This window comes from Drosophila takahashii, chromosome X (assembly GCF_030179915.1).
Source record: "Drosophila takahashii strain IR98-3 E-12201 chromosome X, DtakHiC1v2, whole genome shotgun sequence".
In the NCBI taxonomy this organism is placed as follows: Eukaryota; Metazoa; Arthropoda; class Insecta; order Diptera; family Drosophilidae; genus Drosophila; species Drosophila takahashii.
Window position 1 is genome coordinate 24909539 of NC_091683.1, and position 21027 is coordinate 24930565.

A 21027-nucleotide genomic window follows, 5' to 3' on the forward strand; every position below is an offset into this window, starting at 1 on the left:
TATATAAACATAAATATTGTGTTATTTATATAATTAAAATCTACATTTTGAATACTCTTTTAATAATGTCCAATTTTCAACATTAAAAAATACAAAATAATAATATTCAAAATATCATAACGATCTCTTCCAAATTATTGCATTATAAGCATAAATGTTGCTTTCCCACAACCTTAAATAATCAACAGTTCAGTTTACAAGGTAAAGTGTTTAGAAAACTTGTTTATTTCTATGCTATTATTCAGACTTATCGATAACTCTAAAGTTACACATGAATGTAAAATATTGTTTTCAAAAATCAAACTCCCGAAGCACTTGCAACGATCTCAATTACGATTACGACAGAGAGCTTAGCGGAAATCGCAAGAAATCGAACAGAAAATGTTACGTAAAAAGTTAAGGAGCCGAGCTTGGCTGCAGACTCGATCGGTTCGGTTCGGATTTGATTGGGTTATAATCGATTAGATTGGAATGTGGCAGCATCGGAACTAAGCTAAGGTTAGTTGGAGTTACAGAGTTACAGAAGTACAGACTAAGGTTAGTACATTAATTCGTGTTGGCAATCATAAAGCAAAACAATCTATCGCGTTCCGTAAATCCATAAATCCTCTATTGCACTCGATACGCCATCTCTTTCTATTTCGCTCCCGTTCTCTATCTCTATCGCATTCTCTCACTCAATCGCAAAGACACACAGGGCCGGCATGGAAATCCCCCAAGCTGGGATCCTAATAATCATTGGAATAACTATTGTATGAGATTCGGCAATAACCATGTGATGATAACCAATTGTGATGATTTTTATTCTACACTAAGTGACTTTTGATCATTTTAATTCAATCCTTTAAAATGCTATTACAAAACATTCTTTGAACACACAAATCGATTTAAAAAATTGCACATTTATATTACTGGTAATATCTGTGAAAGCACTTACAAATATAGTCTAAAAGCAATTCGCCTAACATAATACAGTAAATCAAATTTTGAGATTTACAATCCAAAAAAAAGGTCTTTACGAAATTGTTGCACAAAATCGGAGCGCCTAAGCTTTAATAATATCGTCGCAGATTTGTCCACCCAGCATTCGATGCCCTGGCCTGGACCCTAGATTCACTTAGAGGATTTCCATGTGCCAACAGTGCATTTGTACAGTGCGTTACATAAATGCTTATGTGTTATTTATCATGTTTGTTTTTTCTTTTTCTTCTTTCGTTTGTGTATATACTTGTTTGCGTTACAAAACCAACAACAATTCCATTTCTCATTTTCACTAAATTGCTTTTGTCTAAAATATCGCCCCCTTATTTTGCCCCGGCTGAAACCCTTGTGATCCATCCTTCGATCCTCCTGCTGCTGCATCTTCCTCGCTGGACTTACCAGCGCGGGCGTATCTCCTTGAACCACCACTGCTGGTAGCTATCGTTGACATCGCAGTGGCCCAAAGACAATTGCTGGGTGGCCGGATGCAGGGCCATGCATTTCTTGTGGACGCGGTGCATCAGGTGCTTCGTGTGCTCATTGTACTGCCAAGGGCCGTCAACTGTTCCCAGGCGACACACGGCCAGCTTGATGCCCTGCCGATCGGCCTCCACGCAGCGCTCGCCCACGCCCAATTGTCCAGCGGCATTGAGCCTGACCAGTTGGTTGTTTCCTCCGCCATGGCAGTAGGTTAGGCCCATTATGGCGGGCGGCTGGTGACCCATGGAGTCCAGACATCCGTCCGAGGCCACCGAGCGCAGCTCACCCCAGTGCAGATTGGCCGGCAGGCCTGGGAACTTGTCGTAGACGTCGTAGGCAATGTGGTCCATGAACCACTGGAAGCTCTTGCAGTTCAGCCGCTTCTTCAGAGCCAGCTGCTCGCTAATGTCGCCCATATCCAGATAGCGGGCCAGCGGTTCGCGCGTATAGAAGTACTCCTTGTGCGTGTCATCGAACCACGTCTCGATGACGCGCTTGTAGTTGATAGTGATCAGTGGGCCCTTCTTCTTGCTGGCCAGCTTGCCGAAATTGTAGGGCATGAAGCCGCGATAGACGTGGCCGACGCGCGAGCAGGGCACCCACTCGATGCTGCCGCCGCACTGCCAGATCTTGAAGCTCAGCTCGAAGTTCTCGCCGCCCCAGACCAGCAGACCGGGATCGTAGGCGCCCAGCTCCAGGAAGTATTCCCTATTGATGGCGAACAGGCCGCCGGCGTGGGTGGGACTGCGGTAGGGCTCCGAGTTGTGCGGACGGCGGCGCTGTTCGCGGCGCGGCACCTCGTTCTCCTTGTACAGCATGCCCCACTCGAAGATGCCGCGGAAGTGGTTGTCCGTTCCGTAAACCGGACGATACTCGAAGTTTTTGTGGTCGATGCCATCGATGATCGGCACGGTCATCACAGTGCGATCCCGGTAAATGGGCGCCAGCATCGGCGGCAGCCAGTTGGTGTTCACTTCGCAATGGGCGTCCAGGAAGACGATCACCTCGCCTGCGATTAAAGATTAATGTCAGATGTTAAAATAGTTTACAACTTACTAGTTTTTCATAAAAAGGGATACCTTAAAAGTTATCCTTTAATCTGAAGAATTATCTTTTCTTTTAATACATCAAAATATGTAGATATTATTGAGTACCTATGTTATGATGTTTTTGAGTTTTGAGTTTTTCAACTATTTGGGAACTTTAAGATAAAATTTTTTTTTTTTTTCTAATAAATCAAAATATGCATATTATTGAATTTCCATATTTTGATGTTTTTCTTTTACATACAAAATATTTATTTTCGATACAACATTTGAGTTTTTAAACTATTTGGGAACTTTAAGATAACTTTAAGATAAAATGATTATCTTTTTTTCTAATAATAAAAATTTGTGGATATTATGGAATCTCTATATTTTGATGTTTTTCTGTCACATGCAACATATTTCCTTTCGATACAACATTTGAGTTTTTCAACTATTTGGGAACTTTAAGATAAAATAATGATATTTTTTTTTAATAAATCAAAATTTGGATATTATATATTATTGAATTTCCATATTTTGATGCTTTTCTTTCACATACAAAATACTTCTTTTCGATATTTGAAACTATTTGGTAACTTTAAGATAAAATGACTAATCATTTAAATCTTGCAGAACGTGGAGATTCATAAATTAAAATTTCAAATACCTATCGCTTGGCATTTGATAAAAATATCTAAAGATACAGATCTTTTTTTTTAATTTTGGCACGTTCAGTGGCACTATGACTACTTGGCGATAATTTAAACGTGTGAGGTTACCAGTCTTACGGCCAAATTCTCTCAAGGTTTTAGTTGAGTGGGCACTTTCAAATGAAATAAAGACGCACCTGTGGCCTCCATGGCTCCTCTGGAACGCGTTCGGATGAGACCCTCGCGCTCCTTGTTCCTAATCACCTTGACCAGTCCCTTGAACTGCAGCACATACTCGTCCAGCTGGGTGCGCAGGTTCTCCTTGTCGGAGAAGTCGTCCACGAGGATGATCTCGTGCAGCATGTGCGTGGGCGAGCGGTCGATGACCGAGTGGACGGTGCGCATCAGCACCGAGAAGCCCTCGTTGTGGAAGACAATGATGACGCTGGTGCTGGGCAGATCGAAGGGGTAGTCCCAGTGGCGGCACTCCTCCAGGCGCGTGTCCCGCACCGATCGGTGCATCGATATCTCGTCGGAGCAGGCGATGTTCATGCCGTACTCCATCTCGGAGGCGTCCGACATGTGCTTCTTGTCGGGCGACAGGCTGTGGGCCTCTCCGTTCTCGCCGGGTCCGCTACGTGGCTTCACATCTTTTGGCTCGAAGTTGCCCAGACCTGAGAAATGCAAAAATGGTATTTGCATAAGTGAAGTGGCGAATGCAAAGGCGTGTGCAAGTCCAGAACAGATGTATAAATATTGCCCTAGCCATTGTACGCTCTTTCAGGAGGTAATTCTAGACCTATCAATTAGAGGCGATGAGTATTTCTTGATCTGAATTTTTCTGGGTCACCTAAATGTTTAATATTTTGACCAAAAAATTACATGAAAATAACATAAGATCAAAATTTAAGGAGATGTTTAAAATAAATTAGTTAATATTTTTTATACATTTAAAATAGGAAGTTTCAGAGAAATATGACAGGTTTTTTTGATGGTTGGCTAGTAAGTAAGCAATGTGCTCTGGAAATGACTGTTCCTCTCACTCTTTCTGGAATTAATAGGGCTATTACAAAGCCGGTTTGGAAGAATGTATAATAGAATTGGGTAAATATTTCCGATTGGTTCGATAGGGAGCTCTGGAATTGACTGTACTATGGAGTTTACAGGGTAATTTTCTGTCCTTCGAGAAAGTAATGAAAGCGGCTTTAAAGAATATTGAATATTTTCAATGATAAAGAGCAGAAATTTGGAAATGTCTGTTTAAAAGTATCTAATGCTTTGGTTAACCAATAGAGCCGGTTTTAAATGTTAAAGGTTACAATTTAGTTGATATTTAAGATGTTTCGTATGATCATGTAAGGAATTATCTATATGGCCTAGTGAACACCATTATCACAGATTATAGAACTTAGGTTTTCGGAGGTATAATTATACAATTTACAAGTAGTTAAAGATTTCTAATTTTTTTTAATCTGTTTTAAGGTTATCCTGTTCTATATATCTAACAAATAGGGATTAAGAAAAAATAAAAAAGTTTTAGTGATAAATGCTATATACCACTAAAAACTTTTTTAGAAAGGACTGTGTTTTATCCTTTATCCTGTTCCAAAATCTTAAGATACATTAGAACCTATGCATAGGACAATATGAAACTTGTTCTAAGAACGATTGTATCCTGGATCCTCCTCCCCATCCCACTTACCCTCGACCAGCTTGGGCACCTCCCTTGGTCGCCCCTCCAGCCGCTGGTGGGCGAACTTGGGGCCGCCGAAGCGCGTGTGGTACGCCTCCTGGACCCGCTTGTGGTGATCGCTCCAGTTGGCCAGCAGATAGAGCAGCGGCAGCAGCACCAGGAGGCACAAAGCCAGCCGGCAGATCCGACCGCTGCGGATGGTGCTCACGCGCATCTCGAAGCTGCTCCAGTTAACCAGTTCCCCAATCTGTTGACGTGTCTAGGTGGCCACAAACAGAACAAGAAGAAGAGGAGGAGGAGGAGAAGAAGAGGCGGCCAGAAAGCAGAACAAAAGAACCACTTTCGTCGCTCGGAGATGCCGACGAAGATCAAAGGCGCCCGGCCAGAAACGAAAATCGAAACCCAACTGGAGTCCAGCAGCTCGTCCGCTGTGGGGAATGTGTGGCCGCTCGATCGTGGAGTGTGTAGCAACTGGCCGGCGAAGAAGCGCCGCTGGCACACAGAACAAATTGCGAGTGCAGGTGCACGAATATTCGCGGTGCAAACGTAAACAACAAAAAATGGTCGAATGTTCAACTGGTAAGAACGCGTTTTGAGGTTTTTTCGCGCAGGCGTTAGGCCAGAAATAGGTGCAAACAGCGATAGGCGATAGCTTGAATGGGTTATCGTGAAAATATGTATGTAAAATATGTAAAATTGGGTTATTAAGCTTAGGTGTAAGTTTAGGCCAAGGCTTGCTGTTGCAGGGAAGCTAAACCTTTTAATTTGGTGAGTTTTCCAAGGCTTAACTTCCATGTTCTCAGCGCTGCGCAAATGTAAATTACCGTATCTAATCGCTGTTATCGATAGCTGGGGCAATCGATAAAAGTATTGTACAATTGGTGGGCGCAATTTAAGTTAAAACTTTTATTTAAATGGAATCTTCGTCGCGCCAATTGCACTCCGCTGTTTTTGGAATATGCGGCTTCGAGGCGGAGACCCTGGTGGAGATCTCTGGTCCGGGGGACAGCGGCAAGAGCCTGGTGCTCCAGCAGCTGATGGCCCACTGTTTGGCGCCCTACGAATTCGGTGGCCGCCAGTGGAGCGTCCTCCTGATCAGCCTGAGTCACAAAATCACCCGCGAGTCCCTGACCAGGTGCCTCAAAGCGGAGCTCCAAGCGGCCGAGGAGGAGAAGCCGCCGGAGGATGAGGAGCAGCTGGCCAGGATTGCCGCCGATTGCTTGAAACGCGTGCGATTCCTCAACTGTTTCACCGCCGACGACGTGTCCACGGCCCTCATCGATGCCCGCTATGCGATCGTCAATGATCCCGGCATCCAGCTGATTGCCCTCGACACCCTCAGCGAATTCTACTGGCTGGACTTCCCGAAGCGGACCCACAAGTTGTCCAAGTTCCGCCACTACCGGCTGTGGCAGGCGCGTCTGGAGAAGCTCTGCCAGGAGGCCATCGTCTGCGGCATGTACACCGTGGACGAGGGTTACCTGGAGAACCGCCATGGCGAACAGCTGCCGGCGGTCGGGATAAGCTACCCGGTCAGGATGCAGAAGATTTTGGGGAGGCTCACCCTGAACGGATTGCCACTGGCCTTTGCAAACGGCGGAGTTCATCTAGGCGATGGCTAACAAGTAAGAGGATCATAGTCACTAACAATCATTAAATAACGAATATACCTAAGAAAACTATCAATTACAACGATATATACATAATTTTAAAATAAATCATCCATCTATAAGGCTAAAAAACGCTCAGGAACTCCTAAAATTATCATGAACATAAGGGGATTATGATGTTTAATCACTTACAATCATTAAGTAACGATGATAACTTAGGCAACTTTGAAAATAACTAACAATTACAACGATACATGCATTATTTTAAAGGAAGTCATCCATCTATAAGGTCAAAGAAAGCTTAGGAACTCCGAAAACTATCGTGAACATAAGAGGATTATAATATTTCATGACTTACAATCATTAAGTAACGATGATACCTAAGGTAACTCAAAAGATAACTAATAATTACAACGATGAAATCAATTAATAAAAAAATAATTAAAAGAAATCATCATTTATAAGGTCAAAGAAAGCTCAGGAACCCCTAAAACTATCATGAACATAAGAGGATCATGATGTTTAATCACTAACAATCATTAACTAACGAAGATAAGTAAGATAACTCAGAAGATAACATACAATTACAACGATACATAAATTATTTTAGAAGAAATCATCCATCTATAAGATCAAAAAAAGCTCAGGAACTCCTAGAACTATCATGAACATTAGGGGATCATGATGTTTAATCACTAACAATCATTAACTAATGATAACTAAGATAACACAGAAGATAACTTACAATTACAACGATACATACATTATTTTAAAAAAAGTCATCCATCTATAAAGTCAAAAGAAAGCTCAGGAACTCCTAAAACTATTTAAGAACTGTCAGTAAGCCATTGTATGTGTGTACTCGATATAATCTGAAGATAAGAACTGTTTATATCTATTAAGAAATATCTTTTTTTATAATTTTCTTGAAATAATTAAGAATTTTGAAATAAAAGGTTCCTAAAAATATCACGAACTAAAGAAATGTGATGTTCAAAGCAAAAAAATCCTTAGAAAATAGTATATTTTAAAAAAACTTAAGTTTATTTAGTCAATTATAAAGATTCCATAAAGTTGTTATCCATAGAAGCTAAATAACTCTCGAAAACCATTAAAGCTAAAGAAAGAAACGTCCCGCTTTTATGACTTATTCCATTCAGTAATATATTTAATATTATATATCAGTAATATTATCTTAATTAAAAAAAATACAACAGTTCTTTAAAATTGTGTTGAAACCTTCACTATTTTCTTTTTTGTTTTTAAGAAGGCCAACCCTACCAGAATTATACTTAGAACTAATGATTTCTAAAAGCTATACATAAGTAAGGTGGTTTTGTTTAGCAGTGTTTTTTTTCATTTTTCGTTTCTTAGCATTTAATTTGAAGAAGCAATATGTCGTTTTGCAATTTAAAAAGGGGGGCTCTTATTTAGCTGTCGAATTTATGTGGGTAGTGCTTAGAAAGCCGGTAAACTAGTAAATTAGTACAAATTATTAGGTAGAATCATATTAATTTAAATGTAATTTCAATAAATAATTATTTTGTTTTAAATACGATTATTTTCCTTTCATGGCTTAGTCACAAACATTAAGACATTTGAATTTCAACGCGATCCTACGCCTACGTGTCGCGCCCAAGAACTCTACTCTATTTACATGTGTGTTCCTCGAGCACCTTCGTGCAGACCTCGCACTTGACCTGGCAGCACCAGTGGAATTTGCAGTTGCAACGCTCGTTAACGACAATGTTTTTCGTATTATAGCCCCGGCCGCAGCAGAGGATGGCGCAGCTCTCCAGGCCGGACGAGTTCTTGTGGCACACCCGGCCGTGTGTGCCCGGCCAGTGGAGCGCGTGGCTGTTGCGACACCAGTCGGGGCTCTCGTCCAGGTAGATCAGATCGTGGGCCGTCGGCACCTTGAATTGCAAGTCCTTGATCTGCAGCCGTCCGCGCTTGTTGATCTTCACCTTGGTGGCGCCCTCGTACTTCTCGCGCAGATAGTCGCCGATCTCGCGGATCGAGGACAACTGCTGCCAGCAGGTGATCAAGCTGCACGATCCGGAAACTCCATGGCACTTGCACGTGATCCTGGCCTTCTTGATCACCGCCCGTCGGCCGGCCTCGTTGTTGTGCAAGTTCATCAGGCTCCTGGCCTTCGCCGTGGCCGAGCTGCGCGGCAGCAGGCCATCCTTGTAGCTCTCCTTGATGCCATTCCGCGGATAGGCGGGCGCATCCGCCGCCGCTCGCTGATTTTTCCGCTTCTTCTTGCGCGGTGGCTGCTGCTGCTGCTGCTCCTGCTGATTGCTTTTAAAGAACTTGGTGTTGACAATCTCCTGCTTGATCTTCTCCTGCAGCTTGATCATCTCCTGCTCGTCAATCTTGGAGGTCAGTATCTCCTTGGTGATGCGCTGCTCCAGCTCCAGCAGATGCTGATCGAAGTTCTCCTCGGTTTTGCGACCATTCGTCTCACTTTTGTTACTGCTAAAGGCATTCGTATCATCCGAATGCATGCGATTCTTGATCTCCTCGCGTTTTCTCTTCACGCCGCGCGTCTCGCGGTTTGTTTCCTTCTCCCGCGAGTCAATAAAGTCGGTGGCGAACTTGTAGGCAAACTCCAGATTGTCGCCGCAGCCGCCCCACTTCCAGTCGTCGTGCAGCTGCTTGGGCCGCGATCCCCGCGAGCAGCTGCAGCTGGCCAGCTGCCCGTCGCGACAGGCGCGCGCAATGAAGCTGGTGACCGTGGCGGCTGCGAGGGCATGGATAAAAGCCATCTCCGGTGCGGCCAGGCTGGTCATCGGTCCAAAGACCGTCTCATCGTTCGTCGTGCTGCAGTTCCAGCGGCGATGCTTGAACTGGAACTGGCACTCCTGGATGGCCGCCCGGGCGCCGCGACTGATGGCCGGCATCACGCTGGTGTGCTTGACGCACTGCTTCTTCTGGCTGCTGCTCAGACCGATGGCGCTGTAGCAGTTGCTGGGATTCAGGTCGATGGTCTCCGAGTAGGCGTCGCTGGTGGTGGAGGAGGTGTCATTGGCCTGCTCCTCCATATTCTTGATGAGAAACTCCCTCTCGCTGGCCGAGGCCATCACCACGTCGTGCTTGAAGTAATCCGCCGCGGTTGTGTGGTTCTCCGCGCTCACTTTTATATAGTCCGGCATGAGCTTCCTGCTCGGCTGGGAGCGGGCCACGCGCGTCAGCAGCTCGCCGCCATCGGAGGAGGAGGATCCCTCGGAGGAGACCTTGAACGAGTCCGGGATCTCAATGGAGACGGCAAAGCGACGGGTATTGTTGATCGTCTGGATGATGGGCTCGAAGCGGGGCTGCATGAACTGCGACTGGCCGCGGAACCACTCGTCGCGCTCCCGCTGCCGCTGCTGCTCCTCCCGCCGCCGCTGGCGGATGCACTTGGGCGACTCGGGATTCCGCAGGCAGGGCGGACGCTTCGTGGTGCGCGAGGTGCCCGCCTTGCTGGGCTGCAGGGGCTCCGGAGTGGGCTCGCTGGCCAGCGATTCGTTGAGCAGTATCACCTGCGGTTCGCTGGCGCTCTTGGGGATTCCCGGCTGGACTCCCGGCTGGGCATTCGAGGTGGCTGTCTCTGTTGGTTTAAGAAAGCTTTGATTAGTGGCCAGCTCCTCGTTCTGATAGTAACCACCAATGGCTGCTCCGGCGGCGTCCAGCGGAGGCACCTTCGGCGTGGGCGGTGCTATGGGCGCCGAGTACTGATGGACGGGCCGCTGGGGACGCTTCCCGTTCGCCGGCTTGTCCTTCTGCAGGCTGGGGAACTTGACGAACTTGGACTCGAAGTTCGAGTTGCTCTTGGTCATGTTGTGCAGGAAGAGGATGTGCTTCTTCAGGTCGTCGATATTGGAGGTGGGATCGCCTTCCACCTGGGCCAGGGGCGACGGAGGAGGCACCACCGTTGTGTGGCCAGCGGCGGAGGAGGCCGGAACTGGTGTGGTGATGGCCCAGCGGGGATCGGGCGAGATATTCTTCAGGGCCATCGGCACTATAAACTTTCGATCCTCGTCGGTCAAGCTGGCCGGCAGCCCGTTCTCGTCGGTGTCCTCGTCCAGGAGGATGATCTGCTTCTGGTCCATCTCCTCCTGGATGGGATGGATGTGGGAGCGGGAAAAGCTGCTACCGCTGCTATTCTGCGAATCGAAGACCAGTCGCTTGGTGAGATCGGCCTTCACGAAGCCAGTCGCCGAGTCCCGCAGGTCCACCGGCTTGATGAACGTGCCCAGCTTGCGGAGACCCTCCTGATGCATATTGGCCTGCTCGTCCTTGGTCATGTTGAGCGGTATGCTCGAGTTGGCCAGCTGCTCCTCCTGCGCCCCGAACTCGATGAAGGGGGACTTGAGGCCGAGGTATATCCAGGTCGGCACTCCTTGCAGCCCAACTGTGGCATATGCACTCCGTCGCGGTCCCAAGTGCAACATACACAGTGCGCGCAGGAGCCACAGTAGAAAGTGCCTTCTTGTGAAGCAAATCATCGCGTGGCTCGTTATATATACTATTGCTATAATATCTATAAATACTAATTATTACAACTATCCTATCCCTCGGGAGTGGGGATATTCGGGATATTTAGGGATCCGATGTTACGATGTTACGATGTTACGATTTTAGGATGCGAATGAAAAATGTCTTTCGATAACACAATAAAAAATCGATTCGATTGACTGATACTCGGGATACAATTGAACAATTTCAAGTCCACGAATCCGAATCCGAATCTGTTGTAAATATTGTGATTAGCTGCTCGCCATAGGCTTCCAGTTCGTGCGCTCGCTGAGAATTTGTAAAATAACAAAATGAGAACTGGATTTGTGCATAGTATGTATGTATACAATCAACCACATCCACAACCGCATCATGCACGAACGAAACTCGCACTCGCGACGAAGTAATCCACCCTCAACGACAAATTGTAAACAACTGAGCTGCGCCACTGCTACTATTGCTGCTACTGGGCTGCTGAAGAACTCGTTCGGTTCGGCATTTAAGTCTTTCGTGGTAACAAACGCAGTCGAAAATGGAAATGAAAATGTTGCGCTCACCATCATCAGCAAAGCAGCAAACCAGCAAACCAGCAACCACCGGACCCACCACCACTCACACTCCACATCCACATCCACATCCATCGTAGTCGTTTTTGTACACCACATTTTCTTTTCTTTTCATACCACACCATACACCAAACCCATACGATACAATCTAGGATGTTGTGCAACATGTTGCAGACGACCCGTGACTTTTGGAGTCACGACCCCTCTATATAAGAAAATATCTACAAAATATAATAATCTATGGCTCACTTCGTTTAAGAGTCCTTAGAGAGGTACGTTTTATATTCAGTTTATATTCTAAGTAACGTATAGTTTTTATAGTTTATATAGTTTTACCCCTAACTATAGGATTTCTTTTCAACTGATCCAAGTACCGAAATGATTCATAGGTAATAGGTATCTCACCTAAAGGGGTATAGAATTCACCACAGCCTCTTCCTAATAATTTTGCATATTTTTATTTAAAAATATCTAGAACATAAAGTAGTCCATGATTAATTTGTTTTAGGAGTCCTTAAAAACGTATCTTTAAGTACAATTTTATATCCTTTTTATTTTACCAACGTTAAAAACTAAATTGTTATTTTCTTCTTCTTTCTTTTCACCTGTTCTAGGTTCCGAAATGGTTATTCACCTCTTTTTTCGGAGGTTTCTCGGAGTTCTATTCCAACCATCAATAGAAATTTCAATCGTCTATCGTTAGTATAGGTTTCTGTTCTATAGATATCTTTTATTATGTGTATTACATGAATTTTTTAAATTTTAAATTAACAAAAAACTAACAACCACATACAGCATCAAAAACGCAAATTCATTTATTTGGCTACTTTGGGCACTCACAGCCTGCTGTTATTTACATAAAAAGAATTTTCGAAGACACTCTATTCGAAATACTGGCAATAATTATTTACAGGGCTCCCACTTGCAACTTAAGAACTAGGTTAAATAAATAAAAGTGAAGGAATCACATGGGGCAATCGCAATCTAATGCTGCATCTTGTTGGTTCTGCTCAAGGTAAGAGCACTGCCGATGCGACGGCGATCGTAGAAGGGCTCCGGCTGCTCCAGCGCCCCGATGGCGGTGACTGCGGCGAAACTGGAACCGGCGGGCTCCTCGTAGAGGACATGACCCACCTGCTGCAGATACGAGGTAACGCTGCTGTCCACCTCGTGCTCATAGCTCACGCGCATGGGAGCCAACTGATGGTGCAGGCGGCCATTGTTCACCGCCGCGGTGAGGGTTTCGCCACGTAACAGGTACTTCATAATCACCTGAAAGGTTAAAAACCCCATATGTTACACAAAACCATCATATTTACAGGGGCCAATCTACGAAGTACTCACGGCTGCCACACTGCTGGTGATGCGAGTGCCACCTGCTGCTCCGACTAGCAGACGCACATTGCCATCCTTGTCCACAATGATGCAGGGACTCATCGAGGACATGGGTCGCTTGCCGGGATAAATGTAGTTGGCCGGCGAGGCGGGCACCCCGAAGCCATTGATCACGCCCGGAGTGGAGAAGTCGTCCATCTCGTCGTTCAGAATGATGCCAGTCTGGGTGGAGGCCACCTTGGCGCCAAAGCTGGGAAAAGTAAGTACATCAGTACCATACACATGGCAAATTTTCAAACAAATAACAACATAACCTAACAAATTTAGCACCGCGAATTCTTAAGCATACTTTTTGGTATATTTGTGGTATTTTAAAAGAGTATTTAAGGTCTTGTAAGCCCAGTAATAAATTCATTATTCAACATATTGAAATATCCTACACTATTACACAACTGAAACGTGGACGATATTTAATTGAATACCCTAATTAAAGGTAAATAATTGCTTCTTCGTTGAAAATCAACAACTTCGTTGTATGAAAACCACACTTGATTTCTCCAGCAAGGTGAAAATCCAGAATTTCCCCTGTTTTTCAAATGTTCAATCGAACCTTAAATTCAAAAGCATGGTGAAAAATGGAGAATGTTAATATATGTATGTGCGTACGTATGTCTGAGCGCCGCTCACTTGCACTGTTTTGCTTTTGTGAGAGCACACTCTCACCACTGTTGCTGTTGCCTCGCACATGTTGGGTATGGTGAGAAATGTCATTTAGCTTCCAACATGGCTCTCTGCAGAGGTTGCGCATAGGTTCGGGTTCGGTCTGACCAAATGGTGTCTTTACACCGGGAAAAACTGATGTGATAGTGTGATCTACTTATGTTTTTCCCTAACTAACTATTTGACCAATCCACATACCCTAATGATTTCTCAACAAGTGCTTATGAGACATGGACATTTTAAAAAATATTCAAATTATGCACAGCATTTACTTAGAATGTTTAAAAATATTTTTCAGAGTAATGGGATTATAAAAAAAATTGTTATAATATTCTTGCTTGACATTTTAAAGTTTGGGACTTTTAGAAATAACACAAATTTACTATACTTATATTAAGGAATCATTTTAAATTTTATATATATTTTATATATTTATATAGAAGTATATAAAGTATAGTAAAGGGATTATTAAAAAAACATTTTATAATATTCTTGCTTTACTAGACTTCTACGTTGTAGGTCAGTCCAAAAAAAAGGAAAAGTTAGTAAGTTAGTTAGTTAAAAGAAAAAAGTTTTTACGAACAGCTAGATAAGAATTTAAAAATATATGATTAGCATCTTTTTCTATTTTTATGCCCCAAAATTCAAGCCTATAAACATTTAATTAACCTGCCAATATTTATGGTCTGATTTTTAAATCTTATAAATTTAAATAAAAAATAATAATAATAAAAATCTCTGCACTCACTAGTTATTGATGGTGCTGGTGATGGAAACGGCATCGCCATTGGTGGCCAGGACGTTCATGTGGGCGGTGCCGTGGTCCTCCTCGACGGTGAAGTTGGCGCCATAGTAATCGTAGTCCTGCGACGTCCTGTCGTCGTGGATCAGCTTGCGGACGCTCTCGAGGAACTCCGGCTGCAGCATCTGCTCCAAGGTGGCGTTGATGGAGGCGGCGTTCACGGGATCGGCGTACAGATCGCCCAGATTGGTGCGCTGCCCGTAGGCATGCTTGAAGGCCTCGACGGCCCGCTGCCAGTAGATCGTTTCGCTGTCGATATTCAGCTCGGCCATCAGGTTCAGGATGAAGGCCAAAACCGGTCCGCTGCTGGGCATCGGAGTGGAGTACATGGTGTAGCTGCCACTCACATGGGCCGCCACATGACCGTCGCTGTCCCAGCGAACCTTGAAGTCGCGCAGATCCTGCTCGGTGATGATGCCGCCCAGACTCTGGATATCCTCGACGAACTTGCGACCCGTCTCGCCGCCATCGTAGAACTCCTTTGCGCCGTTCTCGGCGATCCGCTCCAGGGTGTCCGCCAAAGCGGGACGCTTCATGAAGTCGCCCTCGAGGAAGGGCTGCTGGGTGGCATTGAGGAAGACCGAGGACAGGCCGGGATCCGCCCGGATGTTCTCCAACTTCTGCTGGATGGCCGAGGCCAAATAGCGCGACACCACGTGACCCTCGCGGGCCAACTTAATGGCCGGCTGGAAGAGGCGTTTCCACGGCAGGATGCCATACCTACGATGCATCTCCCAGTAGCCCAGAATCTCGCCAGGAACCGCGCCCGCCTTGGCGCCCGTAATCTCCGACTGACCCACGAACATGTCCTTGTGCGCAGCCGCCGGTGCCGATTCCCTGGCTATCAAAGTCTCAATCTTCCGGGTACTCCTCGTATAAATGGTGGCCACGAAGCCACCGCCAATGCCCATGGAATGGGGCAGCAGCAGACCCTCGCAGAGGAGCGTGGCTATGGAGGCGTCCACGGCGGAGCCACCGTCGGTTAAAACTTCACCGCCCACGGCGGCGCATCCGATGCCATTCGAGACGACTGCTCCGGCTATGTGGAAGCCCGCATCGCGGCTCCGCAGACCGAAGACCAGGCCCAAGGTCAGGGCGGTCACCATCAGAGCGGCCAGCAGGAGCCATAGAAAGAGCTTCTTGCTCAGCACGAACCTGAAAGGGAGAGGGGAATATTATATCTTGATCTACCGATCTTCAGACCCTCGAGACTGAAGAGCTCGAGGAGCTGGTGGAGGACCGATTAGCTTTGATTTCAACGCCGCTATCGGAGGAACTCGACCGAAACCGAACCGCCGAGTCATTACCCTGATACCCTGCTATATAATTTATATACAAATATCTTATAGAATTCGTAACTCTTTTAATAGAGCAAACAAACTAAGGTGGGATATTCCATGAAAGTAAAAGGTAGTGTGAGTACTACTATCATCTTTGAGACCTCAGTGCTAACTTTATAGTCTCCATATTTAGAAATTTTGTCAATTTTAGTTTTATTGTTTTTATAACGTTAAAAAATTTGATGTTCATAAAAAAACATCAAAATAAGAATAGATGTTTTTTTCAAAGCTTACTATGGAATTGAAAAAATTTAGATAATTATCTAGAAAGTTATATCTGTTATATAAATAGATTAACCGTTCATAACTTTTTAAAAGAGCAAACAAACAGAGGTGATATATTCCATGAAAGTCATTTAAAAATTTTTAGAATTTAAATTTTCATATTTTTATTACGTTAAAAAAATATCTAGAAATTGGAAAAATGTAAAAAAATTTCCCTGCCTTGATTATTTAAAAAGTTATAAAGATTATATAAGGAGAAATCTGTAAGCCCGACTTATTTTCGTTACGATCCCTAAAGTAAACAAAAGAGTGTATATTAGATCTATAGATTAACCTTTCAGGTGCCCAATTGATAGGACTCTAATCTATGACCATTAAGACCCGGTTAAATCAAATTAGCCGAATCATTGCGTTCGATCTATCTAGAAAGCAGGTGAATGAAAACAAAACAACTATCTCAAGATTCAATCGTAACCAGTAGCCCACCCATTATAAAGCCCTATATCTCTGCTCTCTGGAGTGTCCCATGACAAGGGGAAATTTCTGTGTTCTGTTTTCTGTTTCTGATGACCATAGCTGGTCACGACCACGTACCGGATGAGTCCGGACATACCTTCTGGCCGAGCAAGAAAGAGGGTGCCCGGGCTTATCTCTATTGATTCGATAACAACCGCCCCGTTCCGCACGCATGTCCATAAAAATGCCAACCCCGCAGATCGTAAAACTCAAGCGCTATTAACAAGCAATTTTCTATAATTAACGTAGATTTCTTGGGGGGGAAAGTCGCAAGCACTTGGGATTTAGTGCCTGTCACGGCCGAAAGAACGCGTCCTAGCCAAAAGCGCGATACGGGATCCCAAATATTTCAATTTGATACGATCGATTATCGCGGCCCGTCTGCAGATTAAGATCCTCGAAAAGGGGCACTTTCCCAACGATTTTCGCCCAATCATCCAAGGCGGATCGATCTGCATATTATACGGTAGATCGATAAGATTCGGTTCATTCAGGTTCTCCTGACTGCCCTTACGATACGCTAAACGCTATGCGCCATATAAAACCACTAGTTTTTATGGCTCTTTCGGTAGCACTCTAAGGCCTCCAATTTTGATCGGGCGCCGCCAAACAGGTGCTATAACTATTGATTGGTCCTGCGATAAGCGGCAGGCGGTCGGGATTAAAGCCCCTTTATCCGTCTTTATCAAGGTGGGCTCTTTGGAATGCCAAAGTCGAGAAATTGTATAAATTTATTAACCAAAATTCCTAAATATTATCAAAGAGTTGGGTCCACAAAAAGAGTAATGAGTGTGCACTTGATTGTGAAGCGATCTTCAAACAACTGATAAAAAGTGATCAAACTGTTTACGGACCTCAAGTGGGTACCGAGTGATATGACATTACCTATGTATTCAAGAAAGTAGGAGCTACACATGTGATCTCCGGTGGTATGCGGAATAGCAACATCTTTTAATTACCGAATCTATCGGTGTACAGATCTCAGGTACAACAGGTAGACACAGTGCCAATCACAAACTAGGGAACTAAGTATAAAAACACATTTCTATTTATCAGTCTCCCTGGTACACAATATATGCCCCGTCATCGAAATCAAATCGTGTCTGCCGAAGATAAGTTAGTGACGTTTTTAGCGGGAGGAACGAAAGTCATCCTTGGCCGATTGGCGATAGGGTATTTGATATTTGGAGAACCCTATACGGTTCGGAATATAAATATATACTGTATTCCCACCCGATAATTGCGGTTTCCATGAATTATGCAAATGGAACTTGGCGGTTTTGTTGTATGAAAACCAGTTTCTCCGCGCTCAGCCAACAAAATTAGCTGGCAAATCAATCGGCTAATTGTCGCATTTCAATGGCAGTATTCCTCTATTGGGGGTCGGGGTCCCCCTAAATTCCATTGGCCAGTGTTATCCCAATCTTATCGCGTGATATCCATAAAAGTCCATAAAAACAGAGCCTGTCAATGATCCCTTGCTGAATGAATGCTCTTAAAGAATTCCCGTGTGCCATAAACTTCGTTCCTATTATTATCGCCATATCTCAGTTATGTACTATATCTTATGGGCCGTCGTAAAGCGGGGCAATCAAGCGCTAAATTCGCTAATTGCCGACTTTCGACAAGTTTGATAAACTGTGAAGTCAGTTATACGAACTGAACTTGTTGTGCAGAACTCTAAAAACCGAACTCGTATACCTCGATGGAAATGACGCATTTTGGGTCCTGAGATTAGTCTGCCACAGTGGCAGTCGCATAATTAGCAATCTGACCATAAATAACATACCATCCACACGCCAAAAATGATATCTTATTGACCGAAAAGCCACTACTATAAATTATTTGATGATATCGTGCGAAAAGGCTTTCAATTACGCTGCTAATAGTCATTTATTGATTTATCTTATCTGTCACACGATCTGGGGGTTTCTTACTTCTTACCGAGTGTTAGAAATCTACTGACTTGCGAAAAAAACAGAAACAATGGGGCAACTAAATTACAGGGGAACCCAGATAAAAACTCAGTGCTTCAGCTTGCTATTTTCAGGAGCAATTAATGTCAATGGATATTTACACAAAAGTGGAACCGTGGTAATTTATCGCCTCTTAGGTAAAAACGTGTAAACTTTTTTAAATTTACTTACTGGCGGAACTAAAAATGATTGAATATAATTTCTCTATTTATCGGAAACCTTTTTTTGTAGTTTTTCAGCGAGCCCCTAGTTTTCTGACCGCTTTTGTATATCCAAAGGCAAAATAATGTTTTGATATTTGCACAGGTGAAATGTGAATTGTCACAGTTGCTGATTTGACGGATTTTAATTGCGATTTCAAGGTCCAACTAGCATTTGATATTGATTTATAGTTGCTCTTCAATAAATTCGATTTTCTGACTCGAACTGAGAAATTATGGTTCAAAGATCACTTGGTAGACTTGAGCTTAGAATGATATTTAGATATTTAGTAATAGATTGTTAAAAATGTTTGATTACTAATTTTAAAATTTATTTCGTTCCGAAACCGACTATTTCTTTTTATTTTAAAGCTAGGATTGTACTGAGTTCGACTTATAGAAGCCCGACTGTATATGCATTATATCTCCCGTTGTTTCTGACCATTCTTACCTCATTTTACGTGATCGATGGGTCCAATATTTACAGCGATATAATATTTAAGAGCGAAACCGGCAAAAGTTAGTTGGAAGCCTTGGCCACAAAACACAGAAACACAGAAAAACAAAGACTCGGAAAGCACGGAAAAAAATATGAACAATAGGGGGTAGAGATGTGCTCTGGGTTTTGGGGTTCCAAATCCAATACTGTTCCGTTCGAGTCCACAAGCTCCCGCCTGCGAGCACCTGTTGCGATCGACTGATGGGTCTGATCCGCCCGAGCAGCCGCACATCGCCTCTCTTTCGATGCTAACTGTATTCCCTGCACACGACACGCCGTCGAAAGAGCGAAAGAGATAGCGCTGGAACGGCGGTGCGAGCGGGAGAGCGAGATCGAAATCGAAATCGAGCGAGCGATCGGCTTTGAGCTTGACCATGGTACAACTATACAAGGTAGTCTCGTCGGCAAAATGTAGTCCGTTAACGATACTGACAGTCGTGCGAGTAAAAGGGACAGCGATATCGCTCAAGCACGTTAACGGACTAAAGGCATTTTTCCACTATGCGGTTTTTTCGGTATTTTTGTGTATTTTCGATTGGCAACGCGATAGGCGGACGTGAGGTGTTTCCATTGGCAAACGCGTCTGAAAACAGCTGTTGTGCTATTGTCATTTGCGAGCTGAAGTAAACAATGGATTTAAATAATTTGTTATTGATAATTGTAATCGCAGAACAGCATTTGAACGTGGAAACATTGCTGCAATGATGAAAGCAACAACATCCCACGTTACGCTGCTTGAGCATTTATTACGGCAGAAAGCAAAAGGATCTGCTGCAGAAGGCGTTCATATATATAGATCTGAACAGTCATTTAATTAATTCTTTGACACGACCCGCGACAGCAGTAGCTTCTGCGGCGGCACGTCACTGAACAGAATCTGATACGGGGCAGAAATCCTACAAGAACATTGTGCGCAAGCATGAGGGAGATGTGCCCTTTTCCAGCAGTCGCCTGTCAACGTGTGTCATTTGAATATGGAATGGCCATCTACGGTCTAACCAGGAGGTCGCCTTAATGGACGAATGGCGCACGCGAAGCAAACGTCAAGATCATGGAGACGGGAAAGCCCATGTGGCTGCGCTGCAATGACCAATATTTCGCTTCCGATCCTTTCTAGCCGAGCCATTCCATTGGATAAACGAACTGCTACTGCTCTTTATGCGCTTGGATCATCCTCGGAATTCTGAACTATTGCCAGATCATTTGGCATATATCATATATCAAATACCAATCTGTACGAAATAAAGTTCATGTAAATATCAACAATAAATGGTTTTAATATTTCCCGCTTCTTATCAGCCTCTTATCAGTTTCGGGTCCAGAAAAATGTTCATGCCTGGTTAATACTGCTTAAATATACCACAAATTTCACTTTCCAGCCCTGTAACGCGACAAATTTCCACCCTCCCCTCCTCACCCCTCGCCTACAAGTTTTGTATGGGATTTGGGCGCGTTAAACGGTAAATGGATGCAAACGCGACGCGTCCATAATGAGCAGAGGGCATAATAAAAGCCGAACGGTTAGGCAGCCGACGAGACTACCTTCTATAATTGTACCATGAGCTTGACCGCCACAGCTCGGCAAATATCGCCGATGACGCAACGGTCGTGCGTGATTTGGCATTGAGAATGGAGAAAAACACATATCGATACACAGATATCGTTTCGATTTCAAAAGCTTTATGTGTAACTTTAAAAAACATCTTTTAATTAGAGTATAATTTAAAGTTTGAATAATTTTACAATTATTTAAAAAACCTAATTTTCTGAATTTTAATTACATACATTTTTAAATCGCTTTTCCGATATTATTTCTATATAAAGCCTAGTACTCAGTACGACGAAAACTGCTAGCTAAGCATAGGAGTAAGCGAGAGGCAAATAGGTAGCTAAAGCCCTTAGC

At 44.1% G+C, this 21027-nt stretch overlaps 4 protein-coding genes and 1 non-coding gene across 9 annotated transcripts; 2 read left to right on the plus strand and 3 right to left on the minus strand.

Moving 5' to 3' along the window:
- Nucleotides 1–193: 193 nt before the first annotated feature.
- Nucleotides 194–5544, minus strand: Pgant7 (N-acetylgalactosaminyltransferase 7). Its single transcript, XM_017146960.3, has 3 exons — nucleotides 4842–5544; nucleotides 3337–3813; nucleotides 194–2470 (listed from the first exon to the last, which is right to left on the minus strand). The coding sequence occupies exons 1-3, from the start codon at nucleotides 5044–5046 to the stop codon at nucleotides 1377–1379; spliced, it is 1776 nt and encodes a 591-aa protein (XP_017002449.1). The 5' UTR covers nucleotides 5047–5544; the 3' UTR covers nucleotides 194–1376.
- A 137-nt stretch (nucleotides 5545–5681) lies between these two features.
- Xrcc2 (X-ray repair cross complementing 2) lies at nucleotides 5682–6855 on the plus strand. The gene has a single exon (XM_070218451.1). The coding sequence runs from the start codon at nucleotides 5747–5749 to the stop codon at nucleotides 6452–6454; it is 708 nt and encodes a 235-aa protein (XP_070074552.1). The 5' UTR covers nucleotides 5682–5746; the 3' UTR covers nucleotides 6455–6855.
- A 662-nt stretch (nucleotides 6856–7517) lies between these two features.
- Nucleotides 7518–11099, minus strand: Wnt5 (Wnt oncogene analog 5). Of its 2 annotated transcripts, XM_070218239.1 has the most exons (2): nucleotides 10095–11099; nucleotides 7518–10037 (listed from the first exon to the last, which is right to left on the minus strand). In XM_070218239.1, the coding sequence occupies exons 1-2, from the start codon at nucleotides 10933–10935 to the stop codon at nucleotides 8092–8094; spliced, it is 2787 nt and encodes a 928-aa protein (XP_070074340.1). In that variant the 5' UTR covers nucleotides 10936–11099; the 3' UTR covers nucleotides 7518–8091. The 2 variants fall into 2 exon arrangements, with proteins under 2 accessions (XP_070074340.1, XP_017002439.2); XM_017146950.3 differs by having other exon boundaries at nucleotides 7518–11099.
- Nucleotides 11100–11139: 40 nt separating this feature from the next.
- LOC108060994 (X-ray repair cross complementing 2) lies at nucleotides 11140–12265 on the plus strand. Of its 2 annotated transcripts, none has more exons than XR_001770122.3 (3): nucleotides 11140–11278; nucleotides 11664–11783; nucleotides 12126–12265. It is a non-coding gene; the product is annotated as an X-ray repair cross complementing 2 (transcript). The 2 variants fall into 2 exon arrangements; XR_011419594.1 differs by having other exon boundaries at nucleotides 11146–11282.
- Nucleotides 12266–12301: 36 nt separating this feature from the next.
- Ggt-1 (gamma-glutamyl transpeptidase) lies at nucleotides 12302–19359 on the minus strand. Of its 3 annotated transcripts, none has more exons than XM_017146952.3 (4): nucleotides 19077–19359; nucleotides 14315–15523; nucleotides 12856–13096; nucleotides 12302–12783 (listed from the first exon to the last, which is right to left on the minus strand). In XM_017146952.3, the coding sequence occupies exons 1-4, from the start codon at nucleotides 19079–19081 to the stop codon at nucleotides 12496–12498; spliced, it is 1743 nt and encodes a 580-aa protein (XP_017002441.1). In that variant the 5' UTR covers nucleotides 19082–19359; the 3' UTR covers nucleotides 12302–12495. The 3 variants fall into 3 exon arrangements, with proteins under 3 accessions (XP_017002441.1, XP_070074341.1, XP_070074342.1); XM_070218240.1 differs by lacking the exon at nucleotides 19077–19359 and adding an exon at nucleotides 15810–15926; XM_070218241.1 differs by lacking the exon at nucleotides 19077–19359 and adding an exon at nucleotides 15822–15850.
- Nucleotides 19360–21027: the final 1668 nt, after the last annotated feature.